Consider the following 14,351-nt stretch of genomic DNA (forward strand, 5'->3'; position numbering starts at 1 on the left):
GGGCTACTGATGGGTCACGTTCTGTATATACTTAACAGTTCATATTTCAGTTTAATGTTGTCTTACAATGCGGTCATGGTGATTTCCAGTCTCAACTTCATTTTGGTCCAGGAAAATCCAAGTCCCTTTTCTGTTTTGTCTTGACTTAACACATCGTTAAGTTTCGGTTCTGGCAAAAGTCATCACTCATGATTTCTGACTCTTTTAGGGCCAAAATAACAACACATTTCCAAATGGCTTTCAATTATATTTTTTTGGTTCAGAATCTAATTTGGTGGTTACCAATTCGGTCAGGAGGTGATGCTTTCGGTTTCCAAAACAAATTCATTAAAATATTTATCATGAAGGATGCAACTTAAAACACAATGTATTTTCAGTTTTAAATGATCGTTTTTGTATATATGTGAGGGATGCCGTCAAGCTGAAGAAGGAGTCTTATCGGGCCTTCCTGGCCTGTGGGACTCTGGAAGCAGCTGGCAGGTATCGGCTGGCCAAGCGGAATGCGGCTTTGGCGGTTGCCGAGGCAAAAACTCGGGCATGGGAGGAGTTTGGCGAGGCCATGGAAGCCGACTTCCGAACGACTTCGAGGAAATTCTGGTCCACCATCCGACGTCTTGGGGGGGAAGCGGTGTGCCATCGACACTGTGTATAGTGCCGATGGGGCGCTGCTGACCTCGACCCAGGACGTTGTGAATCGGTGGGCGGAGTACTTCGAAGACCTCCTCAATCCCACCGGCACGTCTTCCTCTGGGGAAGCAGAGCCTGGGGACTCTGGGTTGGGCTCTCGTATCACTGGGGTTGAAGTCACCGAGGTTGTCAAAAAATTCCTCGGTGGCAGGGCCCCGGGGGTTGATGAGATCCGCCCGGACTACATAAGGCTCTGGATGTTGTGGGCGTGTCATGGTCTGCAACATCGCGTGGACATCGGGGACAGTGCCTCTGGACTGGCAGACTGGGGTGGTGGTTCCCGTCTTTAAGAAGGGGGACCGGAGAGTGTGTTCCAACTACAGGGGAATCACACTTCTCAGCCTCCCTGGTAAGGTCTATTCAGGGGTACTGGAGAGGAGGGTCCGCCAGGAAGTCGAATCTCGGATTCAGGAGGAACAGTGTGGTTTTCGTCCTGGCCGTGGAACACTGGACCAGCTCTATACACTCTTCAGGGTCTTTGAGGGTGCATGGGAGTTTGCCTGTCCGGTCTACATGTGTTTTGTGGACTTGGAGAAGGCATTCGACCGTGTTCCTCGGGAGGCCCTGTGGGGGGTGCTTCGGGAGTATGGGGTACCGCACAGTCTTATCCGGGCTGTGCGGTCCCTGTATGCCCGGTGCCAGAGTCTGGTCCGCATTGCCGGCAGTAAGTCGGATTCGTTCCCGGTGAGGGTTGGGCTCCGCCAGGGCTGCCCTTTGTCACCGATTCTGTTCATAACTTTTATGGACAGAATTTCTAGGCGCAGCCTTGGCGGGGATGGAGTCCGGTTTGGGGGCCTCAGCATTGCGTCACTGCTTTTTGCAGATGACGTGGTGCTGTTGGCTTCCTCAGGCCGTGATCTTCAGCTCTCGCTGGAGCGATTCGCAGCCGAGTGTGAAGCGGCCGGGATGGGGATCAGCACCTCCAAGTCCGAGGCCATGGTTCTCAGTCGGAAAAGGGTGGTATGCTCCCTCCAGGTCGGGGAGGAGGTCTTGCCCCAAGTGGAGGAGTTCAAGTATCTTGGGGTCTTGTTCACGAGTGAGGGTAGGATGGAACGGAAGATCGACAGACGGGTCGGTGCAGCGTCTGCCGTCATTCGGACCCTGTACCGGTCTGTCGTGGTGAAGAGGGAGCTGAGCCGAAAGGCAAAGCTCTCGATCTACCGGTCGATCTACGTTCCTACCCTCACCTATGGTCATGAACTTTGGGTCATGACCGAAAGAACTCGATACAAGTGGCCGAAATGAGTTTCCTCCGCAGGGTGGCTGGGTTCTCCCTTAGAGATAAGGTGAGAAGCTCAGTCATCCGGGAGGGACTCGGTGTAGACCCACTGCTCCTCCGCGTTGAGAGGAGCCAGTTGAGGTGGCTCGGGCATCTAATAAGGATGCCTCCTGGACGCCTCCCTCGGGAGGTGTTCCGGGCATGTCCCACCGGCAGGAGGCCCCGGGCGCGGCCCAGGACACGTTGGAGAGACTATGTCTTTCGGCTGGCTTGGGAATGCCTCGGGGTCCCGTCGGATGAGCTGGAGGAGGTGGCTGGGGATAGGGACGTCTGGGCTTCCCTTTTAACGCTGCTGCCCCCGCGACCCGACCTCGGATAAGCGGAAGACAATGGATGGATGGATGGATGGTTTTTGTATATGAAATGAAATGATCTGCATTTATATAGCGCTTTTCAAGTCAATGACTTCCCAAAGCGCTTTACAATGTGCTCCACATTTCCCAATAGCGGCCTTGCAGCCATGTAAGGCGCTAACCTGCTTATTGGGAGTATTAGGGGTTCAGTGTCTTACCCAAGGACACTTCGACATGTAACACGGACGAGCCGGAATTCGAACTGGGATCCCTTAATCCAAGACGAGCGCTCTACCTCCTGAGCTACTGATATTCATTGATATGGATAATGATTGATCAGTCCAGAAGAAAATTAACATCTACCCACAAATAGTGCACGAATTTTGATTTTATTAAACCACGATGTATTCACATGAAAAAGAAAATTGAATCAAACGAAAGAATAAAGCACATTGTTGACACAAGCACTCAGTGTTAGCAAGGGGGAAGGTGGAAGAAATTATGCAACAGGTTAACAGTCCTGATGAACGAACCCGGTACTCATTTAAATGATCACGGATTGTTTTCATACCATGCCAACATGGGATATTGCCCAAAATACCAAAGACAGGTTGTTGCATCACCATTCGTGTGTACCTTTGAGAAAAAAAACTCCCTCAGGGGAGGGGTCTGTGAGAAGCAGCACATGGCCAACCAGGAAGATGAAGAAATAAAGGTTCTTATCTCATTTGGCGGTTGACTTCACGGGGATATTTCTCACCCGGACGACAGGGACGGAGAGAACCACAGGCTCTCCAAGCTTTGGGGCTCTGGTGAGAACAGGCCAAAACCCTGGGGACCTAGGTCGGCAATCTTATTATAATAATGAGAATTGTTGATAAAAGGCGAATTTTATGCAGACTCACGATGAAATAGATCATCTATCAAGAAACATGACAGATATGCAAATCATTAATCTTTTGAATCCATACGAAGACTTTGGGGTTTCAAATCTTTTTTATCCAGATGGAGAGTCTGCTCACTTACTGTGAATGAATGTGGGTTTTTTTATGTGTTGGCAAAGTCAGTGGTTGTAAAAATGTGAGGGGGAATGGTTTTGTGGCAGGTATATTCCAGCCTGTATACTTGGTAAATTAAATGTTTTTAAGCTCCCACTTTCAGTGAATTTTTGACCACAAACCGAGCAGGCAAAAGTCTTCTCGCCAGTGTGGGTTCTTGTGTGTAATTTTCGAGTGCCGATATGGATGAATTTTTCACCAAAAAGTCAACAGGTTAAAGGCTTCTTGCCAGTGTGGGTTGTCGTGTGTACATTCAATTGTCCATTTTGGGTGAATCTTTTACCGCAAACCGAACAAGAAAAAGGCTTCTCACCAGCGTGGGTTAGTGTGTGTTTTTTCAAGTTCCCACTAGCAGTGAATCTTAGTCCACAAATTGAGCAGGCAAAAGGCTTCTCCCCAGTGTGGGTTCTTGTGTGTACATTCAATTGTCCACTATGGATGAACTTTTTACCGCAAACTGAGCAAGAAAAAGGCTTTTCACCAGTGTGGGTTCTTGTGTGTACATTCAATTGTCCACCATTGGTGAACGTTTTTCCGCAAACTGAGCAAGAAAAAGGCTTCTCGCCAGTGTGGGTTCTAATGTGTTTTGTTAAGTCCCCACTACATGTGAATGTTTTACCACAAACTGAGCAGGCAAAAGGCTTCTCGCCAGTGTGGCTTCTTGTGTGTACATTCAATTGTCCACTATTGGTGAACTTTTTACCGCAAACTGAGCAAGAAAAAGGCTTCTCGCCAGTGTGGGTTCTAATGTGTTTTGTTAAGTCCCCATTCCATGTGAATGTTTTACCACAAACTGAGCAGGCAAAAGGCTTTTCGCCAGTGTGGGTTTTTTGATGTGATTTTAAGCTCCCATTCTGTGTGAATGTTTGACCACAAACTGAGCAGGTAAAGGGCTTCTCGCCAGTGTGGGATAGTTGGTGTGATTTCAAGGGTCCATTTCGGGAGAATTTTTTACCACAAACTGAGCAAGAAAAAGGCTTCTCCCCAACGTGTGTTCTATTGTGTTTTTTTAAGTCTCCACTCTGGGTGAATCTTTTACCGCAAACTGGAGAAGAAAAAGGCTTCTCCCCAGTGTGGGTTTTTTGGTGTGATTTTAAGTGTCCATTTCGGGTGAATTTTTTACCGCAAACTGAGCAGGCGAAAGGCTTCTCCCCAGCGTGGAATGTCATATGCAACTTCATATAAGACTTGCGTGGAAACGTTTTCCCATACTGAGAACATGTGTTACCACCTTCCGACTGCGAATCGCTTTCAGCGTTTGCAGAGTGGGACGTGTCGTCGTCATCAGTTTCCACGTGTTGACGGGAGCTGATGCTTAGAGGCTCCTGCCAACTGTTATCTTCAGGTTGACCTTGATCTTCGACAGTTGAATGGACCCCGGCCAGTAGAAAGACTGGAAAATCATCCTCTTCTTTAACGGCAACAGGCTCCCCATCCTCTGTCTCTTGATTAACGTGATAAGGCTTCAGATCCTCCTCAATTTTAACGGCAGGCAACTCTGGTTCCTGCCGCGCAGTAGGAAGATATTTTTGGCTGACGTCTGCAAGACAAGTCACATTTATTTGTATTGCCCTTAACTCGTTCAGTGCTGTAACGTATAAGTACGTTTACAGAAGCGTTGTTCCTGAGTGCCAAAACGCAAAAAGATTCTAAAGGCTTAGGCACTGCTGAACAGTAAGTATTAAACTTCTGGGAAATAAATCACCTCTAGATGGTAAGAGATTGATCAGATTCCTTTGTCAACACTTAGTGCCGCGTTTTGTTCCTGTAGCCGCCGTATTACTCTGTAGGGCAGAGTGGAGGCGCCGGCGTATATGCCAAGTACGCGCAGTGTGACGAAAAAAGCAAAGATATAAGTACAGAGAGTTAACGGTTCAAATCTTTAGTCTTTCTAAAAAAAAATGACCAAGGGCCTTCATTGGAATGACGTATCGTAGGACCCTGTGATCACCATGACGGCCTGAATCATGCGATCACGTCACTTGAGACATCAGCGTCTGAGAATTCTTGCAAAGTTCATGCATAAGTTTAGTGTTCAAATGTTATTTTTCGAGAAAGTGCCCTTGTGTTTATGGAAAGTATTGTTTAGATATTCCATGTATCAAAAATATCGATATTAAACAAAAGTACCAAGGCGAAACTTCTGCTTGAAACGCATCGTTTTGCAAGTTTTCCGGGAAACAAGTATTTTCAAAAACCTTGGCAATGTCATCAAATCAACTAAATGAACTGTTGTCTCATGAAAGATTACTGTTAAAGCTTTCTTTTGATGTGCCCTATGCCTGTATACCTACAGAGCTAGATTTTCTGTAATCGAAAGAAAGTTCTTTAAAGCTCAATAATGTATTTAATATAAAAATGTCGTACAAAACCCTCATAGTTTTCTTTTCTTTTCAATATTTGATACAATAAGAAACAAAACATTTATTTTTTATCATTGAAGTAACATTATTCAGTGTTGGTTCTCAGTTGAATTTGGATTTTTTTTATTTGAGATATTCCAATATATTTGTGAGTTAATAATTATATAATTGATTTTCATCAGTTTCGTTATGAAATAATAATAATTTTGAATAAGTTGCATAGTCAATTACCTGCGATGTATGCTGATGGAGATTTTTAGTTTTCCGGAGTTCCGTTTAGCGGAGTGGATGGCGTCACACGCTAAGCCAAAAGTTCGACAGAGATGGAAATCTTTGTGCCCAGGCATACACCACCTCGTGTTAGCGAGTCCACCTCCTCTCCGATTCCCGCAGCTCCGGTAGCTACCGGTTGTTCCAGGTAGCTGGCGGGAGGTTTCAGACCGAGTGCATTCATTATCTTTTCACGTTCGTTTACGCTGTCCCCCGCTTCTTCTTTCACTTCACTTGCGTCACTCGACATCCATTAGCGTCTATGAGATCGAAAATACCGCTGCCACCATGTTTGATGTTAGATCTTGCAATTAAATGAAGACTCGCACACAAATGAATGTCACTCAGCTTTACCGGAAACTTCAGTCTGTACATTGCAAGTTGGTGCCCCCATATAACCGCCCCGGGTGAAACAAATACATTGTAACAGTAGCTACCGGTTGCTTCAGGTAGCTACATGTTAACGTCCGAGATGCTAGACGTGAGCCACGTTTCCGTAAAACACAGCAACTGCACTTCCTGTGCACTTTGTTTTTCACCAGCACAGCCAGTTCGTCGGTCTTATTTGGTAGAGTTCACATTTACCATGATTACGGACGGTAAGAAGACTTACAACGCCGCTAGCCGCTAAAAAAATAAACCCCACGCATGCGCAGACGACTGGCAGCGCCAATAGCCTGTTTGAAATGGTACTTCGTCTCCATCTTGCGGTGGAATGTTTTTACGATTTTATTCTTTTTAAGGGGAAAACCGTACTTTTTGTGACGCAACCGTAACACCGTAGTGGGTTCAAGAAAACCGTACTCATTACGGCAAAACCGTAGTACTTGGCAGGTATGCCCCAATATTTTATTGCATGCACCGAGCACGTTATAAATTATTCCGTCCACGAGATGGCGTCATCGGGGACACTTCATCTTGAAGCCCCTATGTGTGTGTAAAACATTTCCCTACAGGGCTTCACTGCTGTATGGGGCTTCATCTTGCCATTACTTAACTGTCAAGAATGTTGCAGAAACTACAGTTAGCAACCTTGTCTGTTAGCCCAGAAAATAAAGTCCAGTGAAGAAGATAAGGATTTGATTTCTAAGTGGGAGAAAAATAGCAGGGTGTTCAAATACTTATTTTCTTCACTGTATGTACTTTGAAAAAATGAGCGAGACAGAAGCCCGGGCCTTATTCGAAAGGAAAGTACGGTGGATGTCGACGGCCAAATACGAGATGTCGAGGACGTTGCAGAAAGTAAAACGACCAACCTGCTCTGTTCAACACAACTCGGAGTATCTTGTAAACAGCTCCTGGCAACTCTGGTTCCTGCCACGCAGTAGGAAGATATTCGTCACCAATGTCTGCAACACACAAGTCAAATTGCATTTATTTGTGACGCCTTTATTCACAGAAACTCCAAGTGCCAATCTGAATAGTCAGAACGCTTGAACCTTGCAAACTTCTAAGCTTGTCCTTCTCCCTCAAGGACGAGGAAACAAAAGTATGAGGTTACATTTGAAGCTATTAAATGTTGGTGTGTCTTAAGTCGAGATTCGAACATTTCCTGTCACTTGGTGTTGGACAGTCCCAAACGCAGGGCACAAGGGATGTGGTGTAACCTGACTTGAGAGACGTTTATTTAAACAGCAACAACAAAAGACTACCGGTGAGAAGGGGGTGTGGCACTTGGGTAGTAGAGGAGATCTTGAGAGGGAAACTTGAGAGGAGATCTTTGAGTGGCGAGAATCTTGAAAATGGGTTACCTTTAAGAAAACTCTAGAAGTGGCAGGTCTTGGGACAAGGAGGGAAAACTAGGGGAAGTGCCTGGGGAGGAGAGAATCTTGAAAAGGAGAATTTGGAATACCCTTAAGAGGACGTTTGAGATTAGTGTCTTGAAGTGGAGAAGTTAGGAGGTGAAAGGAATTGAAGGAGGAGGTCATGGGAGGCGACCCTTGTGGCGAGTGAAAGTTTACAGGAAAAGAAACGGTTCAGCCGATCAAAAGAACGGGAGCCTAAACCTTAGTGTCAGACCCTAACCTTATTTCGGACCTCTAAAATCGTTGAAAATTCTGACATGCAGCCAAAACCCAACAAAATAACGCTTGACCTAACTTTAGACCTAACCCAGTTTCAAACTGTAACCTTAGCCTTACACCTTACGCTAGCTGTAACCCCCAGCCCTAAACTTGTTTCCATTTTATGGTAACCTACATTCCAGTGAGAACCCCGATATGGATCTCAAACCCCAGTTCATAACCCTAAACTTACACCTAACCGTAGCTGTAACCCTAGCTCCAACCCAATTTCAGACCCTAAAATTGAGTTTCATATCCAAATAAGGAGCCCGAGTTTCTACCTCTTGCCCCAATCCTATTATGCAACCAGAAAATCACTTGAAAAACCTTTTCGAAGCCCAAACCCCAGCTCTTGACTCTAGCCCACGGATCAGGACCCTTTTTAACTCAAAGAGCCAAATAAGCAAAATACTTTGGATTTTAGTAAAGTGCCGCACCATATATTTTGAGACCAAATTCAAGAAAACCGCTAAACCCACTCTCCAGGCAAAAGCTTATTGTTCAGCACATTGTTTTACTGTTTGACATTTGATCGCATCCAATAAATAATAATACGACCGAAGGCTGTCCAATTTCGACACTTCAAATGAGTCTCCCTCTATCAGTGATTGTTGAGACTCCTTTTGACTTTTATCCTAGCCCTTTACCTATTTTAATTGCTTTACCATGTTTGCGTTTTTGCTTCTTTATTTTCTTTTTTTCATTTTAGTCTATTTTGTGTTTTTATGCTGAATTGTCCCCCCTTTTAAGTAGTTTTGTGCATAGTGTTACATAACAATTAGTCATACATGCATTACATCAACAACAAAAATCTAAAGAGCCGCTTCTGAGACAAAAAGAGTTGTTTAATTTCAGTCAGAAGAGAGTCGCTTCTCTATTAAAAAGACAGAATTCCTATCACTACTACAAAGCAATATGCCGTGAGGGGCTGCTCCCTCCGTGGGGACTGATGCGCACACTGTGGGCTGAGGGGGCAGGAGAGTCCAAGCTAGAGTCCGGTGACATACACTATTATATACAAGATGACGTATGCAGTGCCCAGACTGCCCTCATTACTACCTCCACTTTTCTCTGGGTGGGCAGAGCGTGTCCGTGGGTGAGGGACCGGCCACCCCCCACTGGTAACGGCCCTGATGTCAAGGATGTAGTCCGGTGACATACACTATTATATACAAGATGACGTATGCACTGCCCAGACTGCCCTCATTACTACCTCCACTTTTCTCTGGGTGGGCAGAGCGTGTCCGTGGGTGAGGGACCGGCCACCCCCCACTGGTAACGCCCCTGATGTCAAGGATGTAGCAGAAGCGAAAATGACCAACCTGCCCCGAGCTGCTTGGAAACAGCGTCCGGTCGTCGACCTTCACTCTCAGCCTCCTCTTTGGCTCCCCGAAGCTTCTCTTGAAAAGGTCCTTCCCCACTGGAGCACATTTTCTCTGCTTTCGAACGAAAAAACGCCACGAGGTGTCGCTCCAACTCGGGAGTAAAAAAGACCAACCTTCAAAAAGGACCGCAAAGTGATACTTATGTCGAGTTTACGTCGTTTTAAGTCGACTACAGGACTTTCTGGGCATTTTCTTGTGCGGCAGCCATGACAGCTTCTCCTTCGAAACCCCACCGCAATGGATTGTGGGACAGAAATATAGACGACTGGATAGGTCGGCTTGCTGTAGCAGCCCGCTAACTAGCGTGTCTACGTGGCGGCCATTTTGGTCGAGGCAACTTCGCGCAATAGACGTACATTGAAAATAAATCACAACCTGCTCATTTTAAAACTGATTTTCACGTGGGTAACATTTTGTTATCAACGTTACGGAAAAGGAGCTTGAAAACATTTAAAAAACGGAAACAAATCTCCCTTAAAAAATCTACGTTATTAAAACAACAATTTATAAACCATTACAGAAGTTAAAATTTAACACTGCGTAAACGGGTGTCATAACAACTTTGTTTTGTTGAAATTCCTGTTGAAATATGTTTCCATATTTTGTGTATAAGTGTTCTGCAATGACGAGTCTATCAGCACCACCTGCTGGTAAGGGGTAAAGTTTAGTTTAGCCTCTGATTTTATGACCGGAATGCGGATATTGTTAGCAGTCTCCAGCGCGGTGCTAACGGTAAGCTAAGATCTTTTGGTGCTCCGCAAAAAATGTTTATTGACTACATTAAAACCACAACTGACAAATCTTGCGACTTACACAGTAATGTAATTGATCTTGTCAAGCTGTTTGGATTTATTTTCGTTTTTTTTTTTTTTTTTCCGACATTTATGTTAGTTTTGCTGTACGTTGTACTAAAATGCTAATTCCCCTTATTAATGCGGGGGTGCTAACTACATGGTGTGTGTATGTTGTATCGGTCATTGCAGGTAAATTGTTCCCGTTTTTGTACTCGTTATTGTAATTACTTTTATTTTCTCAAATATATAAAAAGGATGATGTTGGTTAAAAATCAGATTAAAAAATATGTTGAATTCATTGTAAACGTTAAAACCACTATACGATCACTTGTTGAAAGTATCTTGTTAAAATGTATGTAAAAATTCTTGTAATGGTTGATTTTGTGAACTGTATTGTATGTCAGCTGAAAGGAAACTATTTGACAGTAGACTCCAACGCGCTGCTAACGATTTTGATAGCCAGCGGAGGTGCTAACCACATGGTGTGTGTATGTTGTGTCGCTCATTGCAGCAACTGTAATAAAAGCCTCATCATCCAGTCCAGCCTGAATGTGAAATCCTTGGTGGGACGGCTACACCGCGGATATATATACTATATATAACATTTTGTGGGCAGCACAGCGGCGCAGTGGTTGGCGCGTATGCGGCCCAGTTCTGAGGTCATGGGTTCAAATCCAGCTACCGGACTTCTTGTGCACAGTTTGTATGTTCTCCCCGTGCTTGCGTGGGTTTCCTCCGGGCACTCCGGTTTCTTCCCACATTCCAAAAACATGCATTTCAGTTGAATTGGACGGTCCAAATTGTCCCTAGGTGTGAATGAGCGAGCGAATTGTCTGTCCCTGTGTGCCCTGCGATTGGTTGGCAACCAGTTCAGGGTGTCCCCTGCCCACTCCCTGAAGATAGCTGGGATGGGCTCCAGCACCCCCGTGACCCTACTGAGGATAAGCGGTGCAGATAATGGATGGAGAATATTTTGTCCCCATTGCAAGTGCTACTAACGTTGACTCAGATTATCTGAGACGGACACATAGAAATCGAAGGTTTTTTATCCTTGCCTGAAATTTGTTCTTGCAATCGAATGCTTGCAAATGAGTGTAGCATGGGTGTCCTAACAGGTGAGACAATAGCTTGAAGCCTTACCTAGTACTGTGTCAAATTTGATCCCTAACTTAAACATTAAATTATTTCGGCCATTTTTTTCTTGGACATTGCGAGAGTTGTAAACGCTTAATTGTCGTTCCGCGTTTATCCCAATTAAGCATACATGCCCATAAAAATGGTGCGTAAAATATATCACTGTGGGCGTTACGAACACTTATGATTTGAACACAATAGACACATGTTCATATCGACTTATTTAGAATCTGATTGGCCATCCAATGTGTCAATTATCATTTGACCCGATTGGCTAGAGTTCTTCGGAAGTAAAGGAGGTGTTGTCGTTTTTTAGCAATAAAGACCGATATAGGCTCATGCGGGGCTGAGGACCGAGAAGCGAAGCCGCCGAAAAAGTTGTCCATCAAAAGGTCAGAGGTTAATGGCCTCTAAAAATAGTTTTAGAAGTCTGTTAATTTGTAAACGGGAATTAGGGGGCTAAACACACAGTTAGTAACAACGCAGAGATACTTTTCAACTGATTTTTTTCTTTTATCCATCAGTATTATTGTGTGTTTTGGAGTAAACCTTTTTACACGCTCGGATTCACTGGACTCACACGGATGTGACATACTATCATGGAACTTCATGGCTGCAAGACCATGTCCTTGGTGAGCTACGTCAGATTTGGAGTTTCAGGGATGAGTACATTCTGAAATCTTGATATTTTGAATGCCAAGAGTTGAAGCATTCCAACTTTCAACTTACCTGGCAGGGGAGAAACCATTATCAAGAAGGTGGTTCACCCAGGGTGAGTATGTTAGAGCTTTGCATTGTGGCTCTGGTTTCACTCTGTTTTAAGAGGTATATTGAACACTTGTATATTACATCCTTTCTGTCTGCAATATATTGTGTTCTTATTAGCTAGAAGGAAAAAGTAAAGCGGCCGAGTCGGGCATTATGCTGGCGGGCGGAGACATAACTGCGTGCGATTCCTTTTCAAAGATGTGGGAGCTGAAGGCTGGATTTTTCGAGGAGGTTTGTTCAAAAATGTCTGAAATTTAAACCGGAGGAGATATATTGCATTATAACCCCGCCTTTTGCCAAGGGCTTTGATGTGAGTTTCGCAACGGCGGTTCTTTTGGGATCGTTTTGAGGGGGTGAGGCCCCAGTTATCTGAATTTACGGTGTAGAAGCTGACTGACAATGCTAACAAGACAGTCATTGTCAGAATGCACAATGAAATGGTGAATGCAGATGACATCTGTTTTTGGTTGAGCAGATACTGCACAATAAAATGCCAGGCTATGAGGGTGAATGATGAAGACGGAATTTGGAATTGTGCCTGGAGGGTATCCATCCAACAATAGCAAGACCCTCAGGGCTTCCAGGGACTGTAACACCCCCCGTCGATGATAGTCTTGGGGGAAAACCGAGGCTATATCCACTATCAAGGACAACCCAAACTCTGCTGCAAATGTGGTGAGCATGGGCATCTGGCTGAGATATGTGATCGAATTATTTGTGGAAAGTGCAGGACAATTGGACATTCTTTTAAGAGTGTACCAATGGCAGAAAGTGCAACCTCTGTGGAGAAATGAATCACTTCTATAGGAACTGCCCAAAATCGTTTGCTAACAAGTTGAAAGTTGGGAAGGAAGGTAACAAAGACAATGAAATGAATAAAGATATGGAAATGCCCAAAGAAAATGGACAAGACAAACAAATAAAAAATGCAGACGTCCCTCCCAAAACGCCTAGTCAGGAAGGACCTGGACGAGAGGCCAATAAATCAAATTTGGGTCAGGAAGGACCTGGAAGAGAGGCCAAAAAAATCAAATTTGAATTTTCCTCCACTACCTGAATTTAGACAAGACAAAGAAATCGAAAAGGCAACTGTCCCTTTTAAAACCCCTATTAATAAATGCAGACGTCCTTCCCAAAACCCCTAGTCAAAAAGGACCTGGAAGAGAGGCCAAAAAATCAAACTTGTATTTTCCTCCACTACCTGAATTTGAACAAGACAAACAAATCAAAAAGGCGAATGTCCCTCCCAAAACCCCTATTAGTGAGGCCAAAAAATTCAACTTGAGTTTCCCTCCACTACCTGCCATGGGAAAGAGAGGTAAAAATAGGACAAATTGGGGGTGGTGAACACACCGGAACCAAAGATTAGAGATTTAGAGGAAAACCGATTACCGATGAAAACACCCACGTGAAGTTGTGCTGGAGGAAGCTGGGGAAGGAAAAAATTCGATCCCTTGTGGGCAGGGGAGAAAGAGACTTGCCCCTGACAGGTCCTCTGGCCCACCCCCAACCCAGAAAAAAGGGGAAGGCCTGGAACCACAGACAGAGAGTCAGAGGATTCCAGAGTTTTCTCCAAATGAGGTACCGTTCTTAAGTCATGCTTTGTGCCCTAATCAGGAGTCCGACACAGGTAACACTCTCAATGACCACCAGAGAATGGACTCGGATCCCCCGGTTTTGCCCAAGTAATTTGTATACTTTAACAACACTTTTGAACATTACCTATCAATGTGAGAAGTGTGAGATCGAAGGTTAAAGCTGACAGCGTTTTATCGTTTTTAAAAACCATCTGAACGGATGTTTTGTTACTACAAGAATGCTGCATCCCCTTCTTAAAAAATTATAAACAGTGGGACGAGATTTGTCCATAACCTTCATTATGGAGTGGCTCAAATGAAAACCGTAATGATGGGGTGGCCATTTTAATAAACAACCCACTGTAATGAGAGACGGACGCGCTATCTTAGACTTTCCTATATAGGGCTCGATTTTAACGTCATTAACATATTACGGCAATCCTGACAAACACCCCAAGTACGAACTCTTAGAAGACATCCAGTCACATATGCTAGGCCATCAACCACTCATCGTGGTAGGAGATTTTAATTGAACCCTAAGTCGAAAGGATAGGAAGGGGACCGATGAGGAGTTTAAAGTAGATAAAACATCAATTTTATTACAGGACATGTGCCGGGTATTTAAAATGGAAGGTTTTGGTTTGAAACCCTTTACGCTCCGCCGGGCTGTCAGTCCGTCG

The 14,351-nt window shown here is 44.6% G+C and overlaps 1 protein-coding gene across 1 annotated transcript; it reads right to left on the minus strand.

Moving 5' to 3' along the window:
- Positions 1 to 2,629: 2,629 nt before the first annotated feature.
- Positions 2,630 to 10,275, minus strand: LOC148369328 (uncharacterized). The gene is made up of 3 exons (XM_088331307.1): positions 9,336 to 10,275; positions 7,207 to 7,299; positions 2,630 to 4,857 (listed from the first exon to the last, which is right to left on the minus strand). Exons 1-3 carry the CDS (start codon positions 9,442 to 9,444, stop codon positions 3,524 to 3,526), a joined length of 1,536 nt encoding a protein of 511 aa, XP_088187433.1. The 5' UTR covers positions 9,445 to 10,275; the 3' UTR covers positions 2,630 to 3,523.
- Between the last annotated feature and the right edge of the window lie 4,076 nt (positions 10,276 to 14,351).

The sequence above is a fragment of the Urocampus carinirostris genome, chromosome 3 (genome assembly GCF_059441175.1).
Source record: "Urocampus carinirostris isolate Australia breed hairy pipefish chromosome 3, RoL_Ucar_1.0, whole genome shotgun sequence".
Taxonomy (NCBI): domain Eukaryota; kingdom Metazoa; phylum Chordata; class Actinopteri; order Syngnathiformes; family Syngnathidae; genus Urocampus; species Urocampus carinirostris.